At 32.9% G+C, this 12,403-nt stretch overlaps 1 protein-coding gene across 10 annotated transcripts in view; it reads right to left on the reverse strand.

Moving 5' to 3' along the window:
* The window catches only part of LOC148613854 (receptor-type tyrosine-protein phosphatase T-like), a 37,117-nt gene extending 24,816 nt beyond the window's left edge, over positions 1-12,301 (reverse strand). For 8 of the 10 annotated variants that reach the window (XR_015923474.1, XR_015923478.1, XR_015923477.1 and 5 more), the window contains exons 1-7: positions 12,097-12,301; positions 11,558-11,631; positions 11,258-11,294; positions 10,154-10,251; positions 5,303-5,428; positions 2,702-2,850; positions 1,570-1,705 (exon numbers count right to left, since the gene is read on the reverse strand). Coding sequence is in view for 2 of the 10 variants with exons in the window: in XM_088587498.1 (XP_088443624.1) it covers positions 1,570-1,705; positions 2,702-2,850; positions 5,303-5,428; positions 10,154-10,251; positions 11,258-11,294; positions 11,558-11,631; positions 12,097-12,100 (624 nt within the window). In the remaining 8 variants the exon portion in view is untranslated. The remainder of the gene's footprint in view (positions 1-1,569; positions 1,706-2,701; positions 2,851-5,302; positions 5,429-10,153; positions 10,252-11,257; positions 11,295-11,557; positions 11,632-12,096) is intronic. The other 2 variants (XR_015923479.1, XM_088587499.1) reach the window with 1 other exon arrangement.
* Between the last annotated feature and the right edge of the window lie 102 nt (positions 12,302-12,403).

The raw sequence follows: 12,403 nt of genomic DNA on the forward strand, positions 1-12,403 counted from the left end.
TATCAGTCTCCCATTTAATGCTAAAATTGTCAATTTTAACATTTTGTAGAATGATTTGTGACCTTATGTTATTAAAAGTAGCTTTCACTCAAAAAGTACTTTGTCAATTCTGAACTTCGTGAGAATTACCAAACATCTGAAAGTTATCGGTTACCACTTTTACACTTATATTAGAACAGAAACATAGACCTTTAATTTTATAATTAAATAATTTAATTTAATTAACATCACAAGTGTATGACAGAGTGTAAAAAATATACATGTGAACAATGATAATTTTTGAACGATGGGTGATTGGACCGTGATCGACGAAAATTGGAACATGAACTACGAGTGATAATGGGATGATGATCACAACGAGCTTTATATATATACACTGTAATTGGAAATTCAATTATTTTAATTTTGAAATCAAGATTGTTTTCCTAATCGGATTTGCTAATTTACATTAGTCACACAGTTTAGTTTATTAATCGCGGACTTCCTGTTCTAAATTACGTCACACAGAATAGAACATTTAGTGTCAGGAATTGTCCAGGGGTACGACAGTTTAAAACAGCTTTTCGTATTTCCTTTGTCACGGCCCAGGACAGTTTCTGTCAAGATCTGTCAGGGAATCGGGCAAAATGTGTCCTGACCCAGGACAGCCTCTGTCAGACCCTGCCAGGATCTATCAGGATTTCTGTTCTATCTGCTGTCGTAGAACAGAAATCCTGACAGATTCTGACAGAATTTAAGAGAGGTTAGAAGTGATCGCAAATGTATCTGAATTACGTTCTAGTATAGCAGTAATTTCTGAGACTGCCATATATCCATCGTAATAAAGACATTTTAACGCAAATGCTGATATATTAGTATGGACTAGAGCATACAAAAATATAAGTATAAAATTTGGGAGACAGAGAAGATAACTCGTGGTACTCCTGCATACTACATTTTTTACGTAAAACAATTAGTAAAATTTTCTCAGAATATGCAAAACTAAGCAAAACAAAATTTAGATTAATGATGAAGAAATGTCTGAAAGATGGCTTCCTTAGATATTGGAGATCAGTCAGAGATTTAGCACCTGAACAACAATGAAAACTAGACACTTAGTATACATACAAAACAATTTTATAATGAAACCATATTTAGCCCTGGTCAGTTAAAAACATCTGATTTGTTCTAACAAAATTAGGTATAAGCAACCACAAACTTAGAATGGAAACAGGAAGGTACGAGCGGAAGACCGAAGCGGGAGACAAATGAGGACCAAGAGATTATTCTCGATCCCTGTTATTTTATTGGACACTGTAGGGCAGAAATAAAACAATAAGCTTATACAATATGTATATAAGATTAACTTCGAATAGACTTACTCCTGTTTGCACTCTCACCCAGTTATCTCTATGTTGATGCGCTGAAAGTTTGTTGCTGTTGTAATCAATATGTGAAAATGTCTACTATATGTTAATTACATTTCTCGAAAGGGCCGTGCAATAATTATATATATATATATATATATATATATATATATATATATATATATATATATATATATATATATATATATACTATCTCACTTACAGCTGTCTTAACCATGTTCACCCTCTGTCTCCTCAAAGTCTCAACACAACGAAATATATCAACATAATCGACTTCCTTCGACTCAGTCACAGCGTAATCAAGAGCTATGTATGTCCCGGTTCTTCCAATTCCATCACTAAGAAAAGAAGAAAACATATATACGTAATAAAACATCTTTAAAGCATATATCAGATAAGTACACTTCCTTTTTTGCATTATAATACTTAAATCTTTTCGAAACTTCCTTACCTTATCAAAGTAAAAAAATGAAATAAGCAGATAACTACACTCTCCTGCGTATGGAGTGTTCGTATTGCAACTCCTACGCTTAACTACACTCTCCTGCGTATGGAGTGTTCGTATTGCAACTCCTACGCTATGCCAGAGAAACTATTGACCAAACTGTTCGACAAACGTGACGACCTTTCATTCAAAATTGTCATTTTTCCTTTCATCTATGGCAACATCCCTTCAGTACCTACGTATGGAGTGTTCATATCACAACACATACCTTATGCCAGAGCTTGCCGAAACTACAGACTTTTTGTATCGCAAATAGGCTTCTGGAACGGGTTATGTTGCCACAAGATTGAAGTCATCACTACAGAAGTTTTATGGTCGTCATCATGAACTCGTGGAGCGTTATGGAGTATTCAACTGCGTTATGAAACTGATTTATTCAACGTGTCATAGTTTTTTTTTCTTGTTTGTTTACCTCAGATTTGAACTTTTATGAGCGACTCGGCGGGTGTTTCTAGAAAAGCATAGGACGCTTACCGTACCTGTTCACCTGGTCCATGCTCTTTTTTGTGGAGTCCGAGTTGCACATTAGCTTCTTTTACTTTGTATGTATTATTTATTTACTTGATGTTCTTTGTTGTGTATGTCTGTTTTCAATGTCTGATCTCTGTCCCTGGATTACATTATTTTGATAACCGCTATAACCTTGGTTTCTTTGATTTTCCCTCAATATTTCATTGCAAAGTAGTTTGAATTTACAAACTTATAAGTTTTAATTCGGATTTCGTAAATTTTAATTAAATTCGAGTAGTGCATATATGATGCTATCTGAGAGTGTGATGTTTGATACATCTTTCTATACAAATTGTATTTTATTATTTCTTGATTTTACCTGCAGTGAACGACAGTTGGGCCTTTCGCTGAGACGTCAGTAGAGTTAACCTTGTACCGGAAATGTACCAGTGATGATGAATACTTTGTAACATCTTTGTCAGGCCAGGCAGTAAAGTGAAACTGAACAACGGTTTTCTTGAGGTTTTCCTTAACAGACATTGAATTCATTTGGTTTTTTTAGTTTTTTGTTAAAACTTTTGAACATCAATACAGAGATCATGCAAAGTTTATTATTAAACAGTGATGGTCCTATATAAAATTTGAAACTTATCAGAAAGGTATGCTATGGACTGGTAATCAGACTGAATGCTTTATAGTATACCGTTTAGAGGCAAATTTTCGAGAGTATATTCGCGATATTTGAGGAATTGAAAAAAAAAGAGTACAATTCGCCAAGTCTAAGTCCAAAAGAAACGGGAAAATACGTCGATGTAAGAGGGGTGGGAGGATACAAAATTCAGGAATGAAATTATTCTATTGAAATCCTAAGAAAGTAAAATACCACTTAAAACAAGTGCCTATATGAGAAAAGAAATTACATGACGCTGTCGATCGGCATGTTATTATTAATAATGATAAGATATATAACAATAACGACAAAATTAGGAATTACTATGAACAGAAACCGGACACAGCAACAAGCTAACCATATTTAAATAGAAATTAAAACGCTATATTTAAAAGAAGTTTAAAGCATGACATGGGCTGTGTACTTATTGAATGACTAATGCTATATCGTGGTTCTTGACCCCGCATGGGAATTATTGGGATTGAGTTTACATACAATAGGGCATAACTTTTTGTAGGTGTAAACTGGTCTGGAGCTGGCATGTAAAAAATTGCTGAGATTGTTCATTTGAGTATTTTATATTCAGTTTCTTTATTTACGTTGTAACAAGGGACTCGGACATTTTTAACTGATTTTTAAGTGTGTTTAAAAGTGTAATATTTTTTCCACAGTGGCCAGATTTTAAAGAGGGAGGATTGTGATTATGCCAAAGTATTTTACCCCGCCGCATTGTTTCCGCCTTTCCCAAGTCACGAATTTCTGGACTATGTATGTCTTGTTTTGTTTTCTCCTTTAGTTTATTTTTACATGTGTGTTACATAGTATATAGGACATCTCTTTTGCTGTACATGTGTGTACTAATGTTATGGGACCATGTGCAGCCTTTCCTGTGGTATGAGATTTCCATGCCTTTGGCTGACATGCTAATCTCGATAGGATTGTTTGTCAAAACGTTTGTTTTGATTGTATATTTTCTGTTTTTAACGGATTTCTACTGTGTCGGTTATTTATCGATTTTTCATTTAAATACCGTTTGCAATACCTCAATCATCGGACTGTAACAATATTTTTCTTTTAAAGTACCTACTACTTTGTGACATCAGTTTAACGATGGTCACCAGTAGAATCAACATGTCTGGGTAGTGTGTGATATTTGTGCATGGAGCGGACGTGGCACTGGCTTTCTATGGTAAGTCACAGTTTTATTTATTTATTTATTTAATATTAAACGGTGCTTAAACTGTCAGACATCATTCCGCTGAAACCTTTTGTATTATAAAGTTATTTTTCATGTACATTTTGTTTTACAAATTCAAACTATTTACAGTATAGTTTATAGTACATATGAATTATGCTTTGTGTGCTTTGAAATACACGATGTATTGCATGTTTTTCGAGGTGTGATGAGTGTAGTTTGCTCGGAGTATTTTCGAAAGTTTGTAAAGCGGTAAAACGCACGGTAAAGTATGTGTAGATTATATTTTTGTGTAAACCATATATTCATTGAGTAGTATAGTGTGCAAAACATGCACGGAGTAATATTGTATGTAAAACATGCGTATAGCATAGTAGTAGTCGTATCCAACACATCATAACATAGCAGTGTTATTTTTGTACTGATGTATGTACGCAGTATATTACATACATGTATTTCTATATATTTTGAAGTGCCTTGTAAATATAGCGTTCAGACATTTCAAAACATTCTAGCTATGGAATTATTATACATTTCATGGTCCCGTAGCTTTAGTATAGTAATGGCAGTATAGTATTCCATTAGTCCAGTAATGATAGTGTTCCAATAGTTCAGTAATGGCAGTATTGATTAGTCCGTAGTCCGGCATGGACAGCAATTTGTAATACAGTATCGTAATATAACTGCAGTAACTCATTATTCGTATTCTGGAGTGTGTCCAAGCTTACTTTACCTTCATTGTATGGTGGATGTATACTGATTTACCGTTTGCTTATACTCATCCGTTGTCTCTGATGTTATTGTGAATGTACACATTAAATACCGTAATCATGATGAAAACCCGTTATATGATGTTCCAACACTACAGTAAAGCCGTTTGTTCAAAGGAAGTAACTTTTATATTTTCTATTGGCGAACATTGTGAACTTTGTATATAGTTTATTAAATTTGTTTTGTTTTCAATGTTGTAAAGTTTATTCAGATTTGATTAAATAGCCATCACTTGGTCATCCGTGACATTGTTGTCTCTTGAAATTTTTACCATACCTTTTCTCGTTATATATATATGATTGTTAATAACGCGATTTTGTTTATTCAAGAAATCAGAATACTACCTTTTGTAGGTTGATATGCCTGATGGTAAAGTCAGAGTAGATGTCTTCCTTCATCAATGTGACATCTATTCCGTCATAACTATTAGATTTTTCAACAGTTTCTGGCCAGTAGTGGTTGCACTTTTGCTACATTAATTAAAAAAAAAACAAAAGTACATGATACTATAAATGGTAATCAAACATATCGTTAATAAATTTTCGTTTGATTCAAGACCAAAAGGAAGTCTGAATTATTCCACATAATGAATCATTCAGCTGAGAGTCGCTTACAAAAGTACTATATTCAAACTAGAAAATAGTTGAAAACAACGTTTTACTAACAGATGTTAATTCCATACTCGTTTAACACGCTTTCCGTAATCATTGCAATCATTATCAATTAACATGAAATCGCATCATGAGAATATAGGCATATTAATACAGTTCTCTGTAACCAACAACAAAAGTGGGCACATATATACCAAACTTTGATGAAACCTTTTAGAGTTCATCATTATGGTTTACAATGAAAAAAAAATATGTTACACATCTAATAAAAAATTCTTGGTTACCATGGCAACCCAGTTCAAACTTTGAAAAATGTTGGTTTCTGTTTTTTTTTCTATTTATTGGGTTGTATTGATTTCCAGGGTCGGAAATAAGCAGTTTAATTGTTTTAAGCTGTTTTAAATTTTACATTTTGTAAACATTTTATATCATTGTTACACACATAAGCTTATCTGTTTAGGTAAAAAAGTAAAAAAAAATATCTCATTATCCAGTGAAAATATCCATATTTAAGGATAAAAATAATTAGGCCATTTTAATTTTTTTCAGGATCATGAGAAAAAAATCTAAAGAAAAGCCTACAACTTCTAAAAGAAAAGATTTCTCTTGTACCTTTTCAGAAATGGATGTCGTTAAATTCAATTGTTGACATGGACAAAAATAGCTTCAAAGAGTAATCAAGGGAACCAAGGTTATAGCGGTAATCAAAAAATGTAATCCAGGGATAAAGACCAGACATGGAAAACAGACATACACAACAAAGAACATAAAGTAACTAAAATCATACATACAAAGTAACAAAAGTAAATGAGCAACTCGGACTCCACTAAAAACTGGGAGCATGGACCAGGTGCACCGGTAGGGTAAGCGTCATCTGCTTTTCTAGAAACACCCGCCGAGTTGCTCATAAAATGTCAAATCCGGGGTAGACAAACGAGGAAAGGAAAACTATGGGGTCAGGTACATTTTACTCAATTATATATTTTATGGAGTTGTGTAAAAAGTGTTAGGGATTCGACTTCCTTAGTATTTCATATGGATCATATGTGTTATATATAATGTACATATATCCGAAAATGGTGACATAATTTGAAACGAATGTGCACTACATCCGTTGAAAATAGTCTCCGGAGTATTTGCTTTGCGAGTTTTTGATATTTTGTGGATGTAAAGAGGAAGAGGCGACCATTTCATTTTTGAAGATTTGATTCAGTTCTAATACCACAAGGATACATTTTGCGAATGGTTTATGAGATTTCCTTTACTGGTTTCATTATGGTATTGATTTGTAATCCTGACATTATAATTGGAGAAACATTTGCGATCACTTCTTTAGCCTCTCTTCGATTCCATTAGGTATTGCTGTTATAGAACAGTTTTAAACTGTCAGACTTTGTATTGACCCGAGACATACCTTGTCAGGATCTATCAGGGCTTTATACAAACTGTCATAATCTGTCACTTTTAGGAATTTCGACAAAAATGTCACACATGATATAAATCTTGATTATTATTTTTTTTAAATATTAATCATTAATTTTAGACCCTTCGGAAAATCAGAAGTGCATCATTCATACATTTTACAAGAATATGTCATTTTTTAAAGAATGTGTACTGAAACAAAACATGTATGTGTCTCAGTAACCAGTATGATACAGTACATTTGCTAAGAAGAAGAAGAAGAAAAATCGCATTCCTTATAACTGGAAAACCACGAGAGATATCTGATTTTTATTAGGAACCAAATATTTTTTTTTTCAATATCAGACCTTAAATAAAATTTATATTTCACAAGGTGTCGCCTCACTTCATCCCCTATAGACTATCAAAATTAAATGCTGTTTAAATTATGTTTTTCAATCTTTAAAAAGAATCAAATAAAAAAAATGTAAAAACTGAATGAGAGGTAAACCTTATACATCAGAATTAACTAAATGCCTATCTTACCCCTTTTTACAGGACAAAATGAATTATTTACCTAATTTGAAATAGCAAGCTTCCTCAATCAGCAAGTTACAATATATCGATATATTATGCCATTTGGTCCATTACAACTAAAGTTTTCTCACAGAAAGGAACGAACGAAAATAACTACAACGCGGCCCGGTCGCCGACGACAACAACTACGACGACAATATAACATAACACAACCGCAATTTTAGACGGAAAAAGGATAGTACAAAAATAATTTGGTTATAAAGTTATAGTAAACATATGAATTCACACTCTTATATTAAAGGATCATAATCAGTCTGATTTCCACTGTATAAAAACATGTTTTTCAATGAATTACTGATATGTATTTAATTCTGCTATGCTTTTTAGAGTTATTCCTCTTTGTGTGTGTGTCTACATTTGAAAAATATTCTGGTATACTGTTTCCTGTCTATTAGTGGATCACACTCTGACATTTTCAAACATATAGATCTATTACTCTCCTTTTTTAAAAGTTTCTATCTTCACTCTACCGAGTAAAAGGACTTAAGAATATAAAAGGGGGGATATTCCAGAATAAATTCATTGATTTTGATAATTTTCATACAGTGTATGTAATAAGAATAGGAAAGTTTCTTTCTTTATATATTTGTCTTATTTTTTTGTCCGTAGGGTTACTTTAAGCACAATAATTTGCTTATGCAAGGTAGCGAGGCTGTTGCATTTGATATTTTATTGTTTTTGTTTTAGTGTTAATTTTGTTGTTTTAAAGACTATCGTTTAACTGGACCCTTTAATCTCAGTCTCGGCTATATAGATGACGTATTATCTTTAAACAATCGTAATTTCCGGGATTTGATACATCGCATCTGCCCCAAAGAACTTGAGATAAAAAAATTATACAGACAGTTGAAGTCAGCCTCATATCTTGACCTACACTAAGAAATCGACGATAATGGAAATATATTGTGCAAACTTTACGACAAACGTGATGAGTTTTCATTCAGAATTGTCAAATTTCCTTTCATTTGTGGCAACATCCCTTCAGCACCTGCTCATGGAATGTTCATATCACAACTAATACGTTATGCCAGAGCTTGCCGAAACTGCGCAGACTTTTTGTATCGCGCTAGACTTCTAACAAATAGGCTTCTTGAAAAAGGTTATGTTGCTATAAGATTGAAGTCATCATTACAGAAGTTTTATGGTCGTCATCATGATGTCGAGGGTTGTTACTGTGTATCCATCTGCGCCATGAAAACTGATTTGTTCAACGTGTCATAGTTCTCTTTCCTCTATCGTCTACCCCGGACTTGATTTTTTATGAGCAACTCGGCGGATGTTTCTAGAAAAGCAGAGGTCGCTTACCCTACCGTTGCACTTGGTAAATGCTCTCAGTTTTTGTGGAGTCCGAGTTGCTCATTTACTTTTGTTACTTTGTATGTATTATTTTAGTTGCTTTGTGTTCTTTGTTGTGTATATCTGTTTTCCATGCCTGGATCACATTCTTTTGATTACCGCTAAAACCTTGGTTCTCTTGATTACTCTTTTAATTACTGCAAAGTTTATCTGCAAATTAATTCAACTAACTGCTTATGTCATAGATCATATATATTTCCCTACCATTTGAAAAAAAATGAAATTCATCAGTTTTATGTTTTTATGGTTTTTACACAATTCCCCCAAAAATGTTATTGTACAAATGTATATTATGTAAGTATAGTGTCTCCCCCTCATTAAAAACCAATAACACAAAATATGTTGAATTCAAGCCATTTTACTATCCTGGGTATCCTTACCATCTTAAATCTTATCACTTTTTAACTATTAACTAAGAATTTTAAGAGTTATGGAAACAATGCACAGTTCCAGGAAAGTATGCGTGCTACACTCTGTGTATACCGTAGTTGATATTTACAGAGTTCTGGTCAAAAGCTGTACTTGCAGAGATGAGACGATATTTTAATTTATATGAATTTATGTACATGTTTTATACGAAAACTGTATTGATTTTCAGGCGAATGAAATATTTCTATGCTGTTTTCCGATAACAAATAAAAACCAGACTATAAACTGATCCTAAACGATATATGTTTGTCTGCTACTTTTTAAACAGGGAAAAAGTAATTAGGTAGTAATGCTGGTTCAAAGTTTTCTTCTCGTCTTTCGTCTAGCCCACATGATCAACTCGACAAGTGTTTCTAGAAACGCAGATGACGCGCGTGGTTGGTATAACTATATTTCAAACAACTGAATTAATGCCACTGTAGATAGACCAAAGGTCCCCGAGAGTATTCACCATTCATTTGTCTGACAACGAGCTATATTTAAAAACGTGCCGTTAATCAAAGCTCAAAACTCTTAAAACACCGAGGTTTCATTCTGTGCATTTATAGCGGGACTACACTTATGTTAATTGCTTTTCAGGCATGCTCTGGTATATTACTTATCGATGCGGGCTAAAACGTTCTATTTCGATATTTCTGATTTTGAGTAAAAGTTTTATTTTACAATCTTGAACTTCGAAAAAAAAGTTGTGCAAATGAGAAAAATATACAGATGTCTGCAATATTTATATGATTGTTATTCAGAAGGCAAAAGTATTGGAGCAGATAAAACGAAACATATGAGTAATGAATTCAATTGTATCTTGGCATCTTCGAACACATTTGTTAACATAACTATTTTACCACAGTCGACTTGCAATATCATCCTCCAAAATTCATTTACAGTGTTCTCTTGGGGACCTACAAAAAGAAAGGAGATTAATCATAAAAAAATCAATAACATCTGTCTCGAAACATTGAATTCACAGATTAAGAAAATCTGCTGTATTCGCAGATCAAGACTTTCTTTACTTCATGGTAAATTTCGTCCTGTAGACGACATTTCAGTGTATATGTAGATATCGTCTTCCAATGAGTGTCTTCATATGCCTGGTGGCAAATGTAGTGCTGTATGTTTGTATTGCAATGTACCAGAAACAATTAAACGTAATAAAGATAATTTAATTTAAAAAGATTTAAAACCTTCTTCAATTGGCCATATTCATCGGAAATGCCTGAACCACTGCGTTTCCTTCCTATGTTTTCCATTTATAGTTTTACTTGTTTTTTGTCATTTGCTACTTAAACGTTTTATTTTTTTATTATTGTTTAGAGTATTTTGCATATCAGATCCCTATTTTATTACACTTTATGTTTACAAACTAGGCACAAAGGTAGTTCAGCCTACATACAAAGGAAATACATTCAACACAGAAAAAAACACACGTATTTCTTTGAATATTTCCATGGTAGCCAGGCTTAAAGACGTACCTTTTCTTAGTTCAATACCTAACAATGTAGAAACAATGGTAACACTGTATCTGACAAAATGTAAAGAGAGAAAACTGACTTACTTCGAAACTGTATATTCAAAGAGTTATATAAACAATTTGTGGATTGTGAAAACTAAAATATCTGAAATTGAGGTCATTTACTGAAGAAACATCCATCAAACCTTTGACTGGACGATATACTTGCTCGGGCTAAGATGCTGATTTTAACATTATCAATAAGTGCAGATCAATAGAATGTTCATGCCGATCAAATTCCTTATAAGTAGTTTTATTTATTTAATGGTAAAAAAAGTTCAATGTTGCGTTGAAAAAGTATTGGAATTTTAAAAAGCCACTTTGACTGCTTAATGTGTCATTTGCACTTTAATTAAGGCTGACCGATATCATTAAAGTCATATCAGTTAATAGTTTACCTTGAGATGCAATATACTGTTTCAGTCGTCCATAACCCTACAATAAAACATTGAACATCGTTCTTCTAGGTAAAATATTTGATAATATATATAATATATTTTTTGCGGGGTAATATATATTTTGCGGTAAACAAAGGTTCTGTTCACCAAACAAAATATAGAAATAATTATAAAAAAACGACGTTAATGAATACTGCCACCAACTTTCTTTTTCCATATAAAAAGGAACATGTCTAACCATAAAATGGTCAATCAAATTGCAGTTCGATAATAATATAGTTCAAAGAAAACTAAACTTACATTTATATGAGAAGCGTTGATATAATCAGATGTACACTGTGGGGATGTCTCTAAGATAACTCGTGTTTCATCATCTAATTGTAGAGAAAAACCATAAACATTCTAATTACTAAGTAAACTGGTTTTTTAAGTAAAAATATTGCATAACCTTTTATTTGCGTAAACATTCAATTTATCAAGTTGATTCAGAAACGTGTTTTAGACATCCTTTTACTCACATTTGTCTTATAAACCTTCGAAAAGCAGATCTCTGATATTGTAAATGTGTTGTCAAGGGAACCACGATTTAAGCGTTAATCAAAAGAATGTATTCCAGGACAAAGACCAAAACTGATAGACAGAGAAACACAAGAAAGAATATAAATAACCAAAATCATACATACAAAGTAGCAAAATTAAATGAGCAACTCAGACTCCACTAAAAACTGGGTGCATAGACCAGGTTCACAGGTAAGATGTGTATCGTCTGCTTTTCTAGACACCAACCGAGTTGCTAAATGTCAAGTCCGGGATAGACAAAAGAGGTAAGAAAAACTAACACATCGAACAAATCAGTTTACATGGTGCAGATGGATACAGCGTAACGATCACTACATAAAAAGTCTGCGTTTGTCCTTTAGCTTGGTCAATAGTTTTCCTTTGCAATTGTAAGGTAGTAATTGTAGGTCTGACTTCACAGCGTCTGTAGTATCCTTTATCTCAAGTTATTTGGGTTAGATGCGATGTTTCTGCATTAGACTTGGTAACGTCTTTAGTGCTTTGAAATGAAAACAGTAAAACATATTGAACAATCATTGCTGAAGCGTACTCACAAGCATACAGGTTTTTGTATTTATTCTTAACTTT

The sequence above is a fragment of the Perna viridis genome, chromosome 6, assembly GCF_037379345.1.
Source record: "Perna viridis isolate PV_CMFRI_1.1 ecotype Kerala chromosome 6, ASM3737934v1, whole genome shotgun sequence".
NCBI classification, from domain to species: Eukaryota; Metazoa; Mollusca; class Bivalvia; order Mytilida; family Mytilidae; genus Perna; species Perna viridis.